This window comes from Hydra viridissima, unplaced genomic scaffold (genome assembly GCF_058129835.1).
Source record: "Hydra viridissima isolate aposymbiotic clone 2 unplaced genomic scaffold, HvirCarnegie_v1 scaffold_1, whole genome shotgun sequence".
NCBI classification, from domain to species: domain Eukaryota; kingdom Metazoa; phylum Cnidaria; class Hydrozoa; order Anthoathecata; family Hydridae; genus Hydra; species Hydra viridissima.
In genome coordinates, this window is record NW_028324300.1 from 28,431,170 (window position 1) to 28,452,036 (window position 20,867).

Here is a 20,867-nt window from a genome sequence, read left to right on the forward strand (position 1 = left end):
AGGTGGTACCAGGGTAAAAAACGGCTATTTTTGATAAAATTTTGAAAAATACCAAAATTAATGTTTTGAATTCTTAAATCTACCTATTTCAATATGCGTTTTGCAAAAAGTAAAAAATCTTCTTAATTTTAATCAAATTTGGCCTTTTTTTAAAGAGCAGTTTGGTTCTTGCTTCATAACAATGACCTTAGAAACGCTTTTTTTCTCGCTAAATCTCAATTTTTCAGAAAAAATAACTTTTCATAGAAAATAGATATAATTGGCTGAAATTTTGCAGGTTTAAAGATGAACATATTACGAAGGTTGTCTGTGAAGCAAATTTTTGTTATTTTTTATTTAAAACTCATTTTTATCATGCTTTGGTCCCAAACTACCCTTAATTTTATATCTTAAAGTTCAAATGTCAACCTGGTAAAGTTAAAAATGTTTTAAAAAATTCTGTTTCATAGACAACATTCTTAATACATTAAAAAATTCATGTTCAAATTTTCAAGCAGTTTTGACTCTTTTTGAGTTAGTTATATTAGATGAAAGAATAAGCAGTTTCGGGGGTAACAAAACACTAATTATGCGCATAATTAATGACGTCATCATTAAACTTTTTTTTGGGCTACTGTTTTATATATTTTTTTTGTTCATTAATAGAAAAGAGCTAAATAGTTTTCAATTTCTTGTTAAAAAGTTGATTTTACCCTGGTACCACCTTAATATACCTATACATTATTTCATAAAAACAACTATTTAAAAATTGTTATTAAGAAACTGTTTTAAATATTTCTATAATTAGTAGGTAAGCACTTTATGTATTTTTCGTCGTTTTTAATAATTTTAAGGTATTTTCATACATTTGTAAAGCATTGTGTTAAAGTGTAAATTAACAAACTGCCAATTTTGAAGTTTTTGATTTTTATTTATTTATTTTTAATATTGTATTACAAAAAATTCTTATAAAAAGTATTTCTCAAGAAGCGTCATATACTACTTTACATTTGTGAAAAATTTCAAATCTCTATTTTTAGTAACAAAAAAGTTATCGATTTTTGGTCCGAAACACAACTTTATTTTCCACTGTGCACCGGTCTGCCACAAACATTCACGCATCTTCACAAAAATTTTTGTTCAAAAATTTAGTGGATGAGCTTTATGATGCTACATTTGATCTCAGCCATGTTGATGCATTGAAGTTTTTAGTCCTCCGGCTAGTTGCCTTACAGACTCATTCCCACTCTGTCCACAGAAGACTCTGTGAGCGTCGTCCCGGAGTTTTCCCCTCCTTCGGGAAGCAGACAAAGATTTACCGTCGTCCGAGTTAGAATCCTGATAACCGTTTATAGGAGGGCAAACCCCATGTTAATCAGGTTTGCTTCCCTGTCAGTTAAGTAATGCAGTCTAACTAAGTATTATGTCATACTTTTCTCAGCTATGTTGATTAATGATTATTTGTTAGTAAAATTAAACTATGGAGAGGGTTGCAAATTAATTTAGAAATAGAGATTGCTACTTGTGGCGCACTAAAATCAGTTGAAACCCTGAAAAAGTAAAAAAACTGTTTTGATGAAATTTGTTTTCTATGGAATTTTTTACTTTAAAATGATAGTTGTGACGTGTGTTTTTCTAAGTTAGTTTTCTGTAGATTTTTTCTTTTTATGTTAAATTTTTTAGTTTGCTCAATAACAGTAATATAAGAATAAAAATATTTTTATTACTCGTCACTGGTTTCGTCTACTAATTCAAGATCTAAGGTATCGATAGACTTGGCCTTTTTGAAGGCTAAGAAATTATTAAATCTGTTCAGATTAGAGAGTAATGATATTGGACTTCTTAAGTACTTTCTTTCAATGTTTTGCATGTGTGTTTCAGGTTTGCGAAAAGAACTTTTTTGCTCTGCACTTCTTAAGACGTTTTTTGAATATTCACCTAATAGGAAGTTCATACCAATCTACAACTTGGAATCCATGATCTAAAGGCACGTGTAGAGTTGATGACGATGTGTATCAGCCTTATTTGTCAATAATCATTTCAGAGGGAGATAAACAGTTTGAGAAAGAATTAAATTAGAAAAACAAAAACAAGAAACCATTTGCAAAACCAAACGTAACCATCAAAGCTTGCAACGATTTTGTTAAACCGATGTAATAGAGATTCAAACTCAATAAGTCAAAGTCAGTTTTCCTGGTCTAATAGTCAAAGTATAAAAAACACCTTCCTATTATTAAAAATTCATTTATTGATTATAAGTTCGCTTTAGAATAAGTTTAACTTGTAAGGGAGTCAAAAGATGGAATTAAGACAGCTAATAATTTTTTCAAGATGGAGAAAGTATAAATGCTGAATTCAACAATGTTAATTTTTTATTTTAAGATACACTACCGTGCAAAAGTCTCCGCTCATGTGTAATATTTGCAAGGAACAGTAAATGCAATACATTTTAGGATGATTTTAAATATATAAAAAGAAAAAAATGTTAATATAAAAAGTTGATGAGGCCAAATCATAATTTTGCATACTTTTTCCTTTTCTTTTTGTTTCAAATAATTTTGTTTACCTTTGTTTTGTTGAGTTCTGCTGCTAAAAACATGGCAGAAATTTTTCTATATGAATAACCTTTTTCACGTAAAATACATATAAAATTCTTCAGTATTCTTTATTAAATTTAAAACTGCACAAAAGTTTTAACCAAAATATTTTTTGTAAGCTTAGGTTTGACAGTAGCATGATACTTTCCGGCATGGTAAGGATGTTTTCAGTAATTTTAATTGGTTGCTTTTAATAGACTTATGTTTATATTTATACTTGAAAATGGCATTAGTGTGCGCATTTAATGTCTTGAATTTAATAAAGAATTTGAGAAATGGTGAAAGTAAAGAAAGAATATTGTGAAGAACTTCGTGGCAAAATATGTATTTTACTTGAAGAAGGTTATTCATATAGAAAAATTGCTTCCAGGTTAAAAATATCCGAATCAGGTGTGAGATATGCTCTACAACGATTGCATGATATTGGTTCCAACAGTGACAGATCACGTTCTGGAAGACCAAGAGTTACATCACGGCAAGAAGATACGTTTATTGTTGTGTCCAGCAAAAGAAATAGAAAAATTCCAGCCACAATTTTAACAGCAGAACTCAACAAAACAAGGGTAAAGCCAGTATCAACTGATACTGTAAAAAGAAGACTAAGATCAGTCAACTTAATTGGACGCATTGCTGCACGTAAACCTTTGTTGAGGGCAGTAAATAAGAAGAAAAGATTGGAATGGGCAAAAATGCATAAAAATTGGGGATTAGAAGATTGGAAGAAAGTTCTATGGACAGACGAGAGTAGGTTCGAACTTTTTGGTACCCGACGTCGCGTGCATGTTAGGCGTTTACCTAATGAAAGAGTGCTTCCTCAATGTATACAAAGTACTGTAAAACATGGAGGTGGTAATATTATGCTTTGGGGATGTTTTGGCAATGGGTTAACTGGAGATTTAGTTAAAATCACATCTACCATGGATAAACACATGTACCATAATATTTTGGTTAAGCACGCGATTCCATCTGGTATTCGTATAATTGGGAAAGGATTCATCATGCAGCAGGACAACGATCCAAAACATGCATCTGGATTATGCAAAAATTATTTGAAACTAAAAGAAAGGGGAAAAGTTTTCAAAATTATGACTTGGCCTCCTCAATCACCAGATCTATCACCCATCGAAAAGTTGTGGGATGAACTGGATCGGAAGATCAGAGAAGCAGGTGAAACATCTTTTATTAATCAGCAAATGCTATGGGAACGTTTGCAAAAAGCTTGGAATGAGATAACAGCGGAAACCATGAATAAATTATTAGCCCGAATGCCAAGATTATGTGCTGCTGTTATACGCTCCAAAGGGGTCTCATATTGATGAAAATAAAATTTAACATTTACAACTTTGTATATTAACATTTTCTTGATTTTACATATTTAAAATCATCCTAAAATGTATTGTATTTACTGTCTAATTCATTGTTTAATAAACAATTAAAAATAAACGCAATTTTCTTGCAAACTTTTGTTACTTTATTGAAATATTACAAATGAGCGGAGACTTTTGCACGGTAGTGTATAAAAAAATGGAATCGACGTAAAAGTACCTTTAAAGAGCATTAGGTACGAAGTTTCTTGTTCTCCTTCTAAAAACTGTGAAAAGTATTTAAATTAAATATTATTTTGAATTTTTTTTCCATACCACTAAATATTATTTTAAATATTTTTTCCTTACCATTAACAAAAAAATAAAAAATTATTCTGGAAACTTAATCCTATCAGTATTTAAAACACAGCGAAAAGTAATAAAAAAACATGCGAGCCATAAATTTGAAACAAAAAGCCTTAATTGGCTACCCAGTTCTTGTCATTCAAAAAAAAATCTTTCAAACTTTCAAAAATTCTTTAACACTAAATACTCCTATTTTAGCTATAAAACCTTAAATATGCTTTTGATAGTTGTTAAAAATTTAATTGTATTTGTGAGAATAAAGTTTCTTAAATAAAATATAGGCAGAATGAGTTTCGGAACAACATCCCAAAAAAATAAGCTAAATAAAAAATTTCGAAAGGGAGAAAAATTTCAAACTTTCAAACTTTAAAAGTTTCTTTTTTTTTTTAATTGTAGAAAAAACTCTTCTTTATTCAGAACATAGAGCTAGCCTACCCGCTCTGTTCGTTAAAATTGAAACAAAGTTTAAATTGGATTTTAAAAGCGAACATTTAAAAATACGACATCTCGCCTTGCAATTGGGGACTGTTGTCACTGTCAGCCGTCTCATTCGTCACAAAGATTTCCTTTGGAGAAACACGTGTTGAAGCAAATGAGAACAAAAAAACTAACACACCGAAAAATAAATCAAAGAAATTTACTCGTTCGTGAAATACCTCATCAAGATTTCATGCAAACCAAAGTGGAGATTAGAAAACTTTTTTAGTAGCATTGAGAAGGTAGAACCTGTTAACATATGAAAGCCATAGAAAAACCAACAAAACTTATAAAAAAAACTCAGATGTTCTTTCTTATGAAAGCATATTAGATGAGTTGCTCATTTATATGAACGTTACTCATTTATAAGAAAGAACATGAGAACGATCTATCCATTTCCAGCTTGTTTTCAATGTCACACAATATATGGACGGAGATAGCCACTTGGTGTACGATCTTTGTTGTAAACGTCTATATATCCGTTTTTAAAACGCATCTATGCGAATGAAAAGTCATCAAGAATTACTAAAATATCAAAACAATCCAAACAAAAAAAATACATACTGCCGATCGCTGTAAATTTCTCAACAAGCGAAAGTGCATTTATGACTTGCTTCGAGTTGCAGACATAAGTTCGGATGCTATATAAAAAAAAACAAAAACATAATCGCATTTCGGATGCTGCAAAAATAAAAACATAATGGTGATTTATCTCCATTAAGTCTTGTTACGCTAGCACTCGTACAGTATCAACACTTCAACAAAAAAATGATAAAAAAATAAATATCCTCTTTACCCTAATTGCTCTCAGCAGTATAAAAGACACTGCAGCTCGTAACGCAGTTCCGATGACGCTCGGACATGGCAGTAAATATACGTACTCTCAATGAATTCAAAAAGAGTGATGAAACTCGAACAAGTACGCTTCAAACTCGATAATCACACATTGAAACCTGGACAAGAAAAGCGTTTTTTTAGCTTTGAAAATAATCAACGAGCAGATTGTCGAGAGTGTACAATAAGAACAAGGATTAATTTGTTAAAAGAGAATTGCTTTTTGCAGGAATTAATAAAGTTGGTGTCTTCACTATGAAACATTAATCTTCACTATGAAACATTACACGCAAAAGATCTTCGAAGTTTATCCAGACAAAGAGTTTTAGCTCTGCGGAGTAACATACTCCTCGTTTACTCGGCCAAAGACGCATGGAACAAAGCTAGTCTAATTTCTCAAAACAAAGCAAGTAAAGTTATAAAACAAGTTTAATTTCGTTATTGACAAACTATTTGACTTGTTGGAGTGTAACTGTAAAATAGTTCTATGTTCTGAGCAATGCTGTCCTCCTGACTGTAAATTTGGTGCCCACATTACCTGCATCTGTCCTAGGGAGAGAAAAACATCAATTATTAAACTGGTTTATAAAAAAGGTATGAGTGAATATACGACAATCATTATAAAAGTGTTAGTAAAGCTGAAAATTAAATTTAATAATATTTTACTGATCTCTTTGATTATTTTAAAAAGAAAATTTTATTTTAATTTGTCTAGTTGTAAGCAAAATGTTGCTACCTTTTTTTTAGCCCAACGAGAAAAGATTGGATCTTTTAGTTCATATCAACTTGGACCTGCTGATTTGATGGAGTCCAAAAAGTTAAAAAAAGTACAAAGTTGAAAACGAAGAAGAGAAGAAGAAAAAACGAGAGAAAAAAATCACACGACACAAGAAGAAAATAATACTCAAAATGAACAAGATAACGAACATGATAATTATAAAGAGTTTGAATCTGATGAAAATGAGATTTTTTCTATTCAAAAGCCTTGTACAAAATATTTAAAAAAATCTAGAAATTATGAAGATATCTCTAATATTGCATTGGCCAGTATTCGATATGGTGTTAGTTTAAGAGCAACTGCAGTCATAGCTACTGCAGCATGGTTAGATGGAGGACTTGTATCCGAAAGTGACACTAGATTAATAATAGATTACAGTAAAGTTCGGAGAGCTAGGGATAAAGCAATGAATGAAGTTGCTATTCAGTTTGATGATTATTGCAATAAAGAGATTATTGACTGCATATTTTTTGATGGACGAAAAGATCTTACTAAAGTATTTTTTAACTGTAGATGGATCAGACAGACAGTATCCGGCTAAAGTTAAAGAAGAACATTACACTATTTGTTCTGGTGATGGTAAGTATTTTCATTTCACTCCAGCTAAAGAAGCAAAAAAGAACCACGCTGAAATTATAGCAGATAAGATTATTGATTATACTGCAATGAGGAATATTAATGTACACTTAAAAGCAATTGGTGGAGACTCTACCAATATAAACACTGGTTGTGAGGGAGGAGTAATGCACTTTATGGAGCTGAAATTAGGGCGAAAGTTAAATTGGATCGTATGTGCTCTACACACCACACTGTTGTAAAAAAGTGAAATATTGCTTGATGTCATGACCCAGAAAAATCCTTTGGGGTATGATTGTACTATCATTGGTGGTTACTAGGTTATAAGTCCCAAAATCTGGTTATACCGTCCGTGGAAGAAAATCCATTATCAAATTTGCATAAAATATCATTAAAAATACTACAAAATATTTAACTCTAGAGCAATAAAACTTAATTTTTTATGACTTTTACTTTCATCCACTTTATAAATAATTTGACAGATTGTGTTAACTAAGTTGTTTTGGGAAGAAAAAAAAATTGGAGCTTTTTTTAATTTAAAAAAGAACATACAAGTTATTTGTACCAAAAAAATTAAAAAAAAAAAAATCTAACTTGCTTTTTTATAAATTATTATACTAAAATTCTCACAAAAAGCTTGAGCATTAGTTATTCAATCCATTTTTTTCATAGATTTAGTATCTGAATTAACAAAAAATGCCAAATCGAGCAAAAACCCACGAAGAGAACAAAAAGACTGTTTGCTTCTTGTGTCTTGGCAAGACTAGTCGCTTTTTAACCAGCTTCATGACAAAAAAAATGCAACAAATTCTGAAGCAGCCAATTGACTTTAATGATCCAAAAGTCCCAACTGGCATTTGTGAGCGTTGCCGTTCCAACCTTAGGAGGCTTGAGGAAGGGAAGCTTCAAACCCAACTACAGCTGTTTGACTTCTCCAATATCAAAGTCCGTCGAGTTACAAGAGATTCAGTTTGTGATTGTTTGATTTGCTCAGTTGGCAAAGCAAATCACAATTCCCCACATCCAGTCATGGCAACCCAAAAACCTAAAGCAAACCAGAACTCAGTTGAAAGAAGATGTTCTGAATGCTTTTCAATAGTTGGCAAGGGTTTTCCACACAGTTGCTCAAAGTACACTTTGCGAAAGAATTTAGCAGAAAATGTGTCAAACGACTCTGTTGCAGCTGAAAGTGTTGCAGCATCAGTCATTACCAACAAGGAAGCTTCACCCCATGGAACAGTTCTTCTTAGCAGACCAGAGGGAATAAGAGGCCGCTCTATTCCAGTTCTTCCAGGTAACATTGTATTAAATATTTAAAGTTTTAGCTTCATATTTTAAGTCTATGTAATGCATAATAATGTAAAATCTTTCTTAACTATTTCAAAGGTTCATCTTTAAGAGCAAGAAGACTTTTCAATAAAGAACCAAAACTGACAGCAAAAGATCTTGTTTATATGCAACACAACACAGGGCTGTCAAATTCTGGTGTGAAAAAGCTGGTGTCAACACAAAATCAAGTTGTTTCAAGTCGGATTGTAGAAAAGAACTTCCTCTCTAAGTTTGACCAGTTGAGCAAAAAAACTTGAAAGTCATTTTACCAAAACTTCGATCAAAGTTGCAACTGACAAGGGCACAAATCAGGTGGATAAACTTGTCATTCACTGCAAAGACTTAAAAGCTCTTTGTCAGCAAGTTCTTGAAACTAGAAACCTCTCCGATGACTACATTATGAAGCTGGGAGTGGATGGTAGTGGTGGTTTTCTAAAAGTAAGCTTTGGAATCTTGGAAAAAGTTTCAGTTTTAAAATCTCCGCCACCAAAACGACTTCTCACCAATTCTCTGGCCAAAGGTTCTGGTGTTAAGCATCAGTTACTGATTGCCATTTCTGAAGATCTCCAGGAAAACTATAGCAGTGTCAAGCAAGTTTTTGATCTGCTGAACATTGAAAACTTCCTTTTAATTTGTCCTGTGATATGAAGCTGGCAAACATCATTTGTGGTCTACAAGCACATTCCAGTGCACACCCATGCTCTTGGTGTGACATTTCATCAAAAGATCTTGCTAAATGTGGATCTCTGAGAACCTTTGGATCAATCAGAAGAGATTATCAGGCATTCATTGCGACTGATGCTAACATCAAGAAAGCAAGTTTATTCAGAAACTCCGTTCATGAACCCAATGCCTCAGATGCATCTTTTGTTCTTGATGTTCTTCCACCCATGGAGCTTCATCTGTTGCTTGGTGTCGTAAATCATCTTCTACAGTCTCTCTCAAAAATTTAGACACATGCTCCTGAATGGCTGGCGTTACTTCATATTCAACAGCAGTCATTTCATGGTGGACAACTGGCTGTAAATGAGTGCAGGAAGCTTTTGAAGAATGTGGATGTTTTGGAGAGATTAGCCCAGCAGCACTCTTTCTTTCCAGCTGTTCTTTTTATTGACACACTAAGAAAATTCAATGGTGTTGTCCATGCTTGTTTTGGCAATACTCTTGATTACAGCTATGCTGAAAAAATTGAGCAGTTCACAGTCTCCTATTTACAACTTCAGGGCACCACCATCACTCCCAAGGTTCATGCTGTCATTCACCATGTTCCACAATTCATCCAATGCCACAATAGCTCTTTGGGAATTTATTTAGAGCAAGAAACTGAAGGACTCCATCATCTTTTCAGAAACAATTGGCAAAGGTACAAGAGAAAAGCAACCACCCAGAATATGAAGACAGACTGCAAAGATGCATCACAGACTTCAACAGCAAAAAAATGGGTTAGGAGTATTACAAGTTTTGACGTTTTTCTCAGGAAAAAATAACTAAAATTGAAACTTTTCTAAAAGTGGTAAAAAATGGAGTGGACCCATTGGAAGCTTACTAGATGAAGCAACCAATCTTGAAATTAACAATTTTTTTAGTTAAGTTGAAACTGATGATTCCTCTAATTAACTTAAGTAACGATGTGTTTAAAAAGACCTTTCTACAGATCAGTATTATGGCTATCAAATAATTAACGCTATACGCAGTGGTCATGTTCCTCAGCAATTAGGACTTCTTGATATTGGCCCTGTTAACATGGCCAGATGGCTAACAACAGCCAATAGAATATGTAGAATTTTGCATCTCATCATGGTCTTCAAGACGCAGCCCAAAAACTTCTTAAACTAGTCGAGTATATTGTAGGAGTATACTTTCCTGTCTGGTTTAACATCAAAGTTAAACATAGTTGGACAGAAGGAGCAAAACATGTTCTTTACCAGCTTAAGTTGCTTCAACACCAGTCAATCGATATTCAAAATATTGTCATTCCAACTATTAAGCGATCTGCTTGGTATGCCTTCTCTGAATCTATTCTTCAAACTATGCTTTGTTCTGAAAATAAAGAGGAGAGAAGTTTTAGTGTACTCAAAATTCTAGAAATAAGAGAAGGTGATGAAAATGAACAACTAAAAGATCTATCTGTTAGACCAAGAAGGACACCAGATATCAATACCAAGGCAATTTGTCTCAAGGATCTTATTGATTGGAATGAAGCTTTTGAACCAACTTTGACTTGTTGCATGACAACTAAAGACATCAAAGAGTCTTTATTTAAACCAATTATTGTACCAAACTGGTGTTGCCACACTCAGGCTGTCGAAAGATGTGTAAAAAAAATTACCTAGGCATGCTAAAATGTTTTTACAGAAGATAGAAGAGATAGTTGGATTAAAAGACTAGAGTTTTCACAGAAGTTGATGTCACGTAATCTATCTAAACAAAACCTTATTGGCTTGACAATGTTTAAGAATTAATCTTTATTGTACTTTATTTTAATAAATGCCCGTAAATTTTGTGTGGATCTATATAAAAGTTTTATTTTTAGTTCCAAATCAACCTAATTTTACAGCTTCAGTGGTAGGTAGTGTGAGGGGGCAAACCCCTTTAATTGTTTTTACAAAAATATATATATATTTTTTAAAAATAGATGACGTTAATTTACGTTTTGTAAGTTTTTTTTTTTTAAATACTTCCATTTTTTAAGTTTTTACCTCCACCTCCCCCCCGGGCTTTTGGTGAAATAGTCTCACTGAATCCCTGGTAGCTAAAACTTTTTTTTTTTTTTTTTTTAACGGTTCTGAACTTTTAATATTATACCTAACCCTTTTTTAAACTATGCAAAGTAAAATTCACAAAAAAAAAAGTATGACATCTTAACTTACATACATACATAAATACATACATACATACACACATACATACATACATACATACATACATACATACATACATACATACATACATACATACATACATACATAAATACATACATACATACATACATACATACATACATACATACATACATACATACATACATACATACATACATAAATACATACATACATACATACATACATACATACATACATACATACATACATACATACATACATACATACATACATTAGGGTGGTCCTTAATTTTCAAAGTTTGATTTTTGTACAGGGCACCCTTGAATTTTGTTTATATGCATGCATAAAAAATTCACAAAAAAAATCAGCTAAATCTGAAAACATTTAGAGGTCCCTACCACATATATAATAGTTAAGTATCATGTGGGGTTCCGTGGCTGCATGTCACTAGTTGTTATGCTGGTGAACTCTTTCACTGCACACTATACCGCCTGCATAATTTATCAATATGATGTTACTTATTTATTGTTAAATTATCCAGAATGCATTTCACCAGCTGTCAGCCATTTGTAATCAGACACTGACAGACACTCAATATAACAATAATATTTGATGAATCTGAATTAGTGACTACTGACTCTCTCAGGGAAACTTCCGTAACAACTGACCTAGTGGATACTGGATCAAAAGTGAGTGTTTTCTTTGTTTATTTTTGCTTAAATATTAATTTGCCAAATTATATTGATTTAACAATGAATTATTATAAAACAGACAGAATGACCGATCCGCTGTGCTAAATCCATTTTAAATTGTTAATTAATATCAATTGCCTGAGTGCCATAGTATCGAACTTGACTTTTCATTTATGCACATAATTGTGTATTTTATTTATTGGTTTTAGACCTTGACAGAGTTTTCATATGTCATTGTTGTTTATTTATATTGCATAAGGGGGCATCCATAAAGTACGTACGCAGGTATGGGGGGAGGGGGGTTACCAAAAAACGTACAAATGCGTACAAAGGGAGGGGGAGTGTTCAAGACAGCGAGTACGTAGGCGGTTTGACTATCTTTCTCAGGAATTATTTTTAAAACTTGATCTGCATAAAAAGCAACGAACTTTTCGAATGTAAAAAATCTTTTTTTTAAATTACGCAACCTGCTTTTTATCTTTTCAATTAAAACGTTACAACAAGTTAATTTTTTATTATTTTTAATTAATGTTTTATTATTAACTTTTTATTAACAATGTACTCACCCCTGAATAATTTTTGGATATTGGACTTTGAGCTGACCCGAGAGCGCCACCTATCTAGGGTGAAAGTAGACATAGTCCCACACCCAGGAATGTCAATTTTGAAATCAAGTAATGACGTCCGCGGAAATGAATTGGATTTGAAGTCAAAAATCATACTAAAAAAGGACTAGCAGGTGCAACATACAAAAATGCCTTTAAATTTTTTTTGGTAGTTTAGATATTACCCAAAATGGGCATGTATACTACCCATATGTGTGCCAAAATGTGTATAAAATTTCAGGCCAAAATGTTGCTTACTTTTGAAATTATGGCAATTCCAGTTTTCAAAAACCTCACTTTTTGCCAATGTCACCATGTAAAGTTACCATCCATTGAGCCACTATCTAAGTTATCCAACAGGCAACACTACACTTTAGCCCTACAGGTTGTGGGCAACAACTTTTGTAACAAAAAGTTTTTTCTAAGACTACTTAGTGGTAGAGAACTATGTCAAGAAAACTTATCAAGTTAAGGGATTTTCCTTTATTAATATAACTCTTAAATCATAATAAAAAAATGAGTATAGCACCATAGTTGTCCATTTTTTCAAAAAAGTGCATAAAATAAAAGTTGTAGGGCTTAAAAAATTAGAGGGGGTCATTTTTATACAGTTTCCATTAATTTTGTGTTCCACTTGGAGAAATTTTGACAACCTGTGATGTATTTCTAGTTTGGTAAACAAATCTTACTGCCTTACAAATATATGATTGATTTTTCTAGTCAGCTTGAAAAAAAAGTTAAATTCGGAACTGCTTAGGAATTTTGGACAGTTATTTAAGTTCAGTAATCTTATTAAGTAAAATTTCAATCAACTATTGAAATGACTAATGTTATAAAATTTATCTCCATTGTTTTAAATTGCCAACGGCATTTTCAAGATTTACCTAGCTACGATTTTTAACAGAACTTCATGAAAGTAAAAAAGTATTTAAAATGGCTTTAACATCTATTTTAATTCTGTAAAAAAAATTTTAGGCATTATTGAAAAGTTTGCAAAACCATGAAAATTGAAAAATTGACTTGTGTTCTTAACAAGTTGATCTCTGTTTACACTTTTGTTTTCCTTGAAAATTTTCACATTATTCTCAAAGAACTTATTAAGTAATAAGGTAAGAAACATTTGAAATTTAACATTAAAATGAACAGTGATACTTTCATATTTTTTAGTCAATTTTGTAATGTTGTTTTATATTGAAGGTGACTACAAGTTGTTGTTCACTAAGACTTGCATTGTTTTGACGTAAATTCAGTTGTCAAAGTATTTCGCTTAAATCACCGGCAATTTTCAAGATAAAGGTATGAAATTTTGACAGCAGTTTACGGGATAATAAAGAAACATAGGACTTAGTTTTGGTCCAGTTTTATTACTTCCAATCTTATTGCTCTGTTAAGCACTTAAGTTTAACCCAAATTTGTACACTTTACAATTACTTTAAGTACATTATTTATCCATATAAATCAAAGATTAGTATATTTAATTGTTTGCATTGTATACTATAAGTAAGTGAAAAAAAACTTTTTCATCAAATAAAAATCCCTTAGGGGCTACCAGAATGTTTAAAAGTTGCACTAAAATATTTATAATTATGCAAAGATTGATAGATTAGGTATTTCCTTGAAACTTTCTTTTATGTAAAATTTAAAAAAATATTTCTCTCAGCCAACCAAAATGCCGAACCACGCCAGAACTCATGAGGAAAATCAGAAAATTTTTTGCCTGATTTGTCTTAAAAAGTGCTCAAGACAACTGACAGCATTTATGTGGGAGCAAATCAGCAAAATCTATGGAGTCAGTTTTGATAAAGCTGATTCTCACATTCCTCAAGGTAATGTAGGGTTGATTTTAATTGTATGTATATAGGGAAATCAGTTTTATTGTGGTATTGCTATGAAATTAAAAAGCTTGCTTGCTTTTAATTGATTTATTTAAACTGCCTGTTCTCATAAAAACCACAGCTTTACTAGCAAAACCATTGAGGTACAGCAATATTTCTCTGACTTATGAAAATCACTTTTTATGCTTAAAGGTATTTGTGAAGCCTGTAGAACAATGATGAGGCGTAAAGTTGAAGGGCAAGATATCACTCTTCCCCCTCTGTTTGACTTCACAACTATTTCTGTCAGAACAGAAACACGAGGTCATGTCTGTGATTGCCTCTTGTGTAAAATTGGACGATTACAAATGAATGAAAAGCATCCACTCGATGAGACAAAAGCTGAAGAAAAAAACACTCCTTTGAGATGCAATGATTGCCTTAGTCCAATTGGTAAAGGTTTAGCACACACCTGCAACCAGTTTACCTTCAGAGAGAACCTTAAGGGTTTGGCAGCCCGAGATGCAATGGCTGCCGAACAGATTGCTGCCACTGTAATCACAAACAAGGAAGCCTCACCCCATGGACTGATCGTCTTTCTAAAGCTTCTGGAGGTCATGCATTTCCCATTACGCCAGGTAATTAAAAATTTATTACTATATATAGTACAGAGCTCACAACAAGTTATTATTGTTCAAAATTCACCATAATTGATTGTTTTTTTACTTGCAAATATCATCAGAATTTTAGTTTTTGAAGGAACTAAATAGAGGCTTTAGTTTTCAGCAACAAAAGCTGTATTTAGAAGTAAGTTATCTAAAATATTCTAATCCTTTAAAAAAAAAGAAATTCCATTTTAAGGCCCAAGTGGAGCTTCCTCAAAACCTACTTCTTCGTTTTTGACTACTCAAGACCTTGTGAATGTTCAACTGAATACTGGATTGTCCAATGTTGGCATCAAGAGATTGGTCAGTACAGTTAACCAAGCATCAGTTGGAAAACTAGTTGAGCCTAACTTTGCATCAAAGTTCCTAGCTGTTGGACAACAGCTCAGTGAGTTCTTCACACACACACAAATCAAGGGGTCAAGCACTAAAGGGGACTCTAGAGATTTTACAGTTGCTCACTGTAAGAGCTTGTCGGATCTTCTCAACAGAGTTCTTACCTCTCGGAATATTTCTTCTGAGCCCCTGGTCAAGCTTGGCATTGATGGAGGCAAGGGGTTTATGAAATTTTGTCTTACGATTGTTGAGAAGAGCTCTGCAGTAAATAAGGAATCTAGAAGTTCACCTGCTAAAAGATCCTTGACGCAGCGAGTTGCCAAAGACACTGGAATGAAACGTCAGATACTACTAGCTGTTGTTGAAGAGTTTCCAGAAACATATGAAATGTTCACCAAGTATGGGCACTTGTTGGTTGCGATGCTGTGAATCTTTTCATCGCATGCGATCTGAAATTGGCCAACATTCTCTGTGGCCTACAGGCTCACTCCAGCTTACACCCCTGTGCCTGGTGTGACATTGATGCAAACAACCTTGAAAATGTCTGGTGGAGTGCATGCCAAAGCTAAATTGACTGGCAATGTCATCCATTACCCGATCATCAATGGTACAAATGACAAACTCATCTTGGACATCATTCCTCCCCCTGAGTTGCACCTTCTTCTAGGTGTTGTCAACCTCCTTTACAAAATGCTTAAAGGTGTGTGGCCTAAAGCTGAGGCATGGCCATCTTCCTTCAACATTGCTCAGAGTCCTTACCATGGTGGGCAGTTTGAAGGAAATGAGTGCCGAAAATTGCTAAAAAATGTGGACAGCAACTCAGCATTCCAAGTTCTTGGCTTTGTGGATACACTTCGGAAGTTTGACAGCGTTGTTCGAGCTTGTTTTGGATCAGAACTGAGTTTCGATTATTTTGAAAAGATCCAACAATTCAAGACATCCTTCCTTGCACTTCCAAACTGCCATATAACTCCAAAGTTACATGTTGTGTTTCACCACACCAGTGACTTTATTGATCGCCAAAACTCCTCCCTTGGTCGCTTCAGTGAACAAGCCGTCGAAGCAGCCCATCAAGATTTCGGCCAACATTGGCAGAGCTTCAAGCGATCCACCACCCACCCTGATTACCCGGAAAAACTGACAAACTGCCTTGTTGATTACAACAGTAAACATCTTTAAACAAAATTTTTGAATCAATTAAGAATCATTTTTGGTTTGATGGTCTTAATGAATTGTAGAAATTTTTCATCAATCATTTTTTTTTGCAGAAACCATATTTTGTTCTCTTAGTATTTTGAAACTTATTTAAAGAAATAAACTATTTGGAAAGTTTTCAATATAACTTTATAAGCCCAGAATCTTTTTTTTTTTCAAGCTGACTAGAAAAATCAATCATAAATTTGTAAGGCAGTAAGATTTGTTTACCAAACTAGAAATACATCACAGGTTGTCAAAATTTCTCCAAGTGGAACACAAAATTAATGGAAACTGTATAAAAATGACCCCCTCTAATTTTTTAAGCCCTACAACTTTTATTTTATGCACTTTTTTGAAAAAATGGACAACTATGGTGCTATACTCATTTTTTTATTATGATTTAAGAGTTATATTAATAAAGGAAAATCCCTTAACTTGATAAGTTTTCTTGACATAGTTCTCTACCACTAAGTAGTCTTAGAAAAAACTTTTTGTTACAAAAGTTGTTGCCCACAACCTGTAGGGCTAAAGTGTAGTGTGGCCTGTTGGATAACTTAGATAGTGGCTCAATGGATGGTAACTTTACATGGTGACATTGGCAAAAAGTGAGGTTTTTGAAAACTGGAATTGCCATAATTTCAAAAGTAAGCAACATTTTGGCCTGAAATTTTATACACATTTTGGCACACATATGGGTAGTATACATGCCCATTTTGGGTAATATCTAAACTACCAAAAAAATTTATAGGCATTTTTGTATGTTGCACCTGCTAGTCCTTTTTTAGTATGATTTTTGACTTCAAATCCAATTCATTTCCGCGGACGTCATTACTTGATTTCAAAATTGACATTCCTGGGTGTGGGACTATGTCTACTTTCACCCTAGATAGGTGGCGCTCTCGGGTCAGCTCAAAGTCCAATATCCAAAAATTATTCAGGGGTGTACTACTTCAAATTATTATTAAAGTTTAAATGTATTTTTTCTGATTTTAAAAAACAAATATTTTTAAAAACAACAATTTTAACGCTAATAGAGACCAACACTTTTCATTGCGAAATGTAACTGCAATTAATTTGAGTCGGGTTATTTTTTTACGTTCTTCGCTTTAACGACACTGAATCTTATGATGAAATCGTTTATTTCCAAAAATAAACAAAAACTTTTATCTTTCTAATCGAATAATTGAAAACGTTGCAACAAAAAAAAAACTGCTTACTCCCAAGACGTCGAACGAATTTGTTGGGAACGAGAAAAAGTATCTTCAACTCCTTGAGTTATATAAGAAAGCATATTCAACACTTGAAAAACAAAAGCAGTATCAGCACGCACAGGAGTTGTGGAAAATAGTAAAATATGATCATTCTTTGTATGAAAAAAAAAAGTAAACGAATTAAAAGTGAAAGCAAAAAAGTCTAAAGGATCAATCATGTCATTCTGAGGAAATGCTTTATCACCGCCTAGCAAAAAGAAAAAAGATATCCATCCAGTGCCGTCTTCGTCAAATAAAATACAAAGTAATCCGAACGCAACTACGACAGAACCTGAAAGGATTGAACTTAGTGAGCCATTTTTTGTAATAATTTACAAAATTTTTCTCTCGTGATTTTCTATATATTGAATTCAACCGAATTGGTAATTAAACTACATTGTAAGACTATATTGCAATTGCATAGTTTTATTCATCATAATTGGACAACTTGACCATTTTCTCTACATCCAATCTCTATAACTGTCAAGAATTTATAATAGTTTATTTTTGGGTATTTCCTAATTTAGATTTAACATCAAACGAGAAGGAAAGAGCAAATCCGGCGCAAGTTAAAAGTCGGAAGAAAATCTCAGATCTTGAATCACAGCTTTCATCCTTGATAATCTTACGCGATTCTGGTTTGTCTACTGTAACGAGGAAACAATTAGACAATGTGAAAGAAAGCATAAGAAGAGAAAAAACAAACTTGGACAGGTAAATGTTAAGAGATATATCGAATAGAGCTAAGAAGTATAGACAGACGTCTTGGCCATAAAAACCAAACTTTTAAGCAGGCAGTAACTTTCAAAATTTTGTTTTTCAAATTGTCAATAAGAACTTCTAATTGAGGATTTACAAAGATCGCAGAATCCAGGAAACCTTAAGTATAGAAGGTTTTATAACGGAATCAAAGATTTGTGTAATATTTTATTTTCAGATTGATTCGTGAATCGGCACGACAAAGAAAACGGAGGCAAAAACTTAAAGAGGGCATCGAAACAGTTTGTCAAAACAACCCTAAAGTATCAAGTGCTTTGAAACAGTTTATGCGAAACCATCCTGGACGACCACGGCTCGAAATTGATCAACCAGAACTTTTATCAACAATCATAAAAATTGTGCAAAATTCATCAGCAGCAGATGAGCGTTAAAGAACAGAATGTTTTCGCAGTGTCTCCACTTTGATCTTCAGAAATGATCTTCAATGATCTTCAGAAAGAGCTGATGAAATTAGGCTTCAACTTGAGTAGAAGTAGTTTGTACCTTCGTCTTTTACCACGACGTGAAAACACTCATGAAGGAAAAAAGCATGTAAAAACAGTTCCTGTGAAGCTTCTACGTCCAGAAAACTCACTGCGAAAAAGAAATGATGATAGAATGTTTGCCAAATCTTTTATTGATGACATGTTTGAAGTTTGCAATTTGTTTGGACCAAAAGCTGTGCTTTTCATGTCCAATGATGATAAAGCCAGGGTACCGTTGGGTCTTACTGCTGCAAGCCTTCAAGCGCCGTTGCTGATGCATATGGAATACAAGGTCAAACTTATGGATCATTACTTTGTCGTTGGCCCACAGCACAAGTTAATCCTATCGGTGTATGGCATATGCGAAGTTAACAATAATGGAAATGTATCCTACAGTGGAGACACTTTCATACGCATAAGAAGTGGGAAACACGATACATCGAATGCTTTTACACATGCTTTTGATGTTAGAGAGCTTTTTGAAACCAAGATGGTTAGACGTAAACCAATTATGTTAATGGAGACTGATGGAGCTCAAGATGAGGCACCACGCTTCCCTAAAACGTTAGCAACTACTGTTAGGCTCTTCCGCTTGCTGGATTTAGATGTCTTGTTTCACGGTGTGAATGCAGCTGGGCTTTCAGCCTTCAACCCAATTGAAAGAAAAATGGCATCTCTTTCTCGTGATTTGGCTGGAATAGTTCTTCCCCATGATTATTTTGGCGATCACCTTGATTCTTCTGGAAAGACAATCAACCAAGAACTGGAGGTAGAAAGTTTCCAAAAAGCGGCTGACGTTTTACCAAAAGTTTGGGAGAAAACCGTCATCGACGGTTACCTTGTTAATTGCTGGGCAGTACCAGTTGGAAAAGCATATAAACCGCCGAATCCTGATCCTGTTTGGGCAGAGAAACACTGCCAGCAATCGCGATACTGTCTACAAACTGTGAAATGCCAGGACAAATTATGTTGTTCATCGTTTGAAACAAATTGACTGAATACCATCCCCCAACGTTTCATTCCATTTCCGGCCATCTACGAGTACTGCGAGAATGGTTACAAAGCGATGGAACCGTCTCGATATTTTGAAAACATATCAAACTATTCAAACTTTGCACCTCTGACGCATAGGCTTTTGCTACAAGATATACCTACAGAAGGCTTAAAGTACAAAATTATACCATTTGATCTGTATTGTCCTTCATTGGAAAAAAAGCTTTTAAACGGAATTTGCGACAAATGCAATAAATATTGGCCGAGCGAGGCAGTAATGAAACGGCACAAGAAAGCACATAAAAAACAAAAAATAAAGAATGATATGGAGAGTGATTTAAGTGAAAGTGAAGAAGTCGGTAAGGAGATTACTAATGAAAGATTAGAAGCAGAGTTCATGCCTGTTTTCCATAACATTTTCAATTTATTTAAGTCACCATTTATGGAAATATAAATAGCTAAATTGATCTTTTTTGTATTTAATGATTTGAAAACTTTTTTTTTTGGGTGGGGGGGAGGTCATACTTTTTAATAAATAACGCGTACGTACGCAGAGGGGGAGGGGGTGTTAAGAGCGTACAAGTGCGTACAAGGGGGGAGGGGGGTCCAAAAGCATTGGTTTTACTGCATACGTACTTTATGGACGTCCCCTAACATAAAATTTGTCAGTTAGTTTTCTGAGCTCTATAAGTTTTTGTTAGAAATTACATATAATTTGAATAATTAAATTGGATGGTAACAAATAAAATATATTATTTTAAGGGAGATGGCCAATGCTTGCTGTAGGACTTCGAAACCAACTACAAGACGAGAAACTGAGTTGTGGCTGATAGGCCAAATATCTGAAATTCTCAGCTCTACAAAGTTACCGTCAAAGAAGGAAGTCATGGCACTTTTCTTCTATTACAAAGAGGCCACCAAACAGACCGTTCGTGAAGCATCACCTTCAACAACTAATGACGTTCTTGAAGTGTGGGCTAAAGCCCGC

At 33.5% G+C, this 20,867-nt stretch overlaps 1 protein-coding gene, 1 long non-coding RNA gene and 2 pseudogenes across 4 annotated transcripts; 3 read left to right on the plus strand and 1 right to left on the minus strand.

Annotated features, from left to right (window-relative positions):
* Positions 1-4,619: 4,619 nt before the first annotated feature.
* LOC149894316 (uncharacterized) lies at positions 4,620-9,617 on the minus strand. Its single transcript, XR_016444745.1, has 3 exons — positions 6,294-9,617; positions 5,520-6,106; positions 4,620-5,364 (listed from the first exon to the last, which is right to left on the minus strand). It is a non-coding gene; the product is annotated as an uncharacterized LOC149894316 (long non-coding RNA).
* A 223-nt stretch (positions 9,618-9,840) lies between these two features.
* On the plus strand, positions 9,841-10,460 carry LOC149894317 (uncharacterized; annotated as a pseudogene).
* Positions 10,461-13,574: 3,114 nt separating this feature from the next.
* On the plus strand, positions 13,575-16,524 carry LOC149894318 (uncharacterized). 3 transcript variants are annotated; one of them, XM_090065766.1, is made up of 3 exons: positions 13,575-13,676; positions 14,041-14,206; positions 14,408-14,968. In XM_090065766.1, the coding sequence occupies exons 2-3, from the start codon at positions 14,050-14,052 to the stop codon at positions 14,902-14,904; spliced, it is 654 nt and encodes a 217-aa protein (XP_089921892.1). In that variant the 5' UTR covers positions 13,575-13,676; positions 14,041-14,049; the 3' UTR covers positions 14,905-14,968. The 3 variants fall into 2 exon arrangements, with proteins under 3 accessions (XP_089921892.1, XP_089921891.1, XP_089921896.1); XM_090065765.1 differs by lacking the exon at positions 13,575-13,676 and having other exon boundaries at positions 13,900-14,206; positions 14,408-16,524.
* Positions 16,525-17,771: 1,247 nt separating this feature from the next.
* On the plus strand, positions 17,772-19,227 carry LOC149894319 (uncharacterized; annotated as a pseudogene).
* The last annotated feature ends 1,640 nt before the right edge of the window (positions 19,228-20,867 follow it).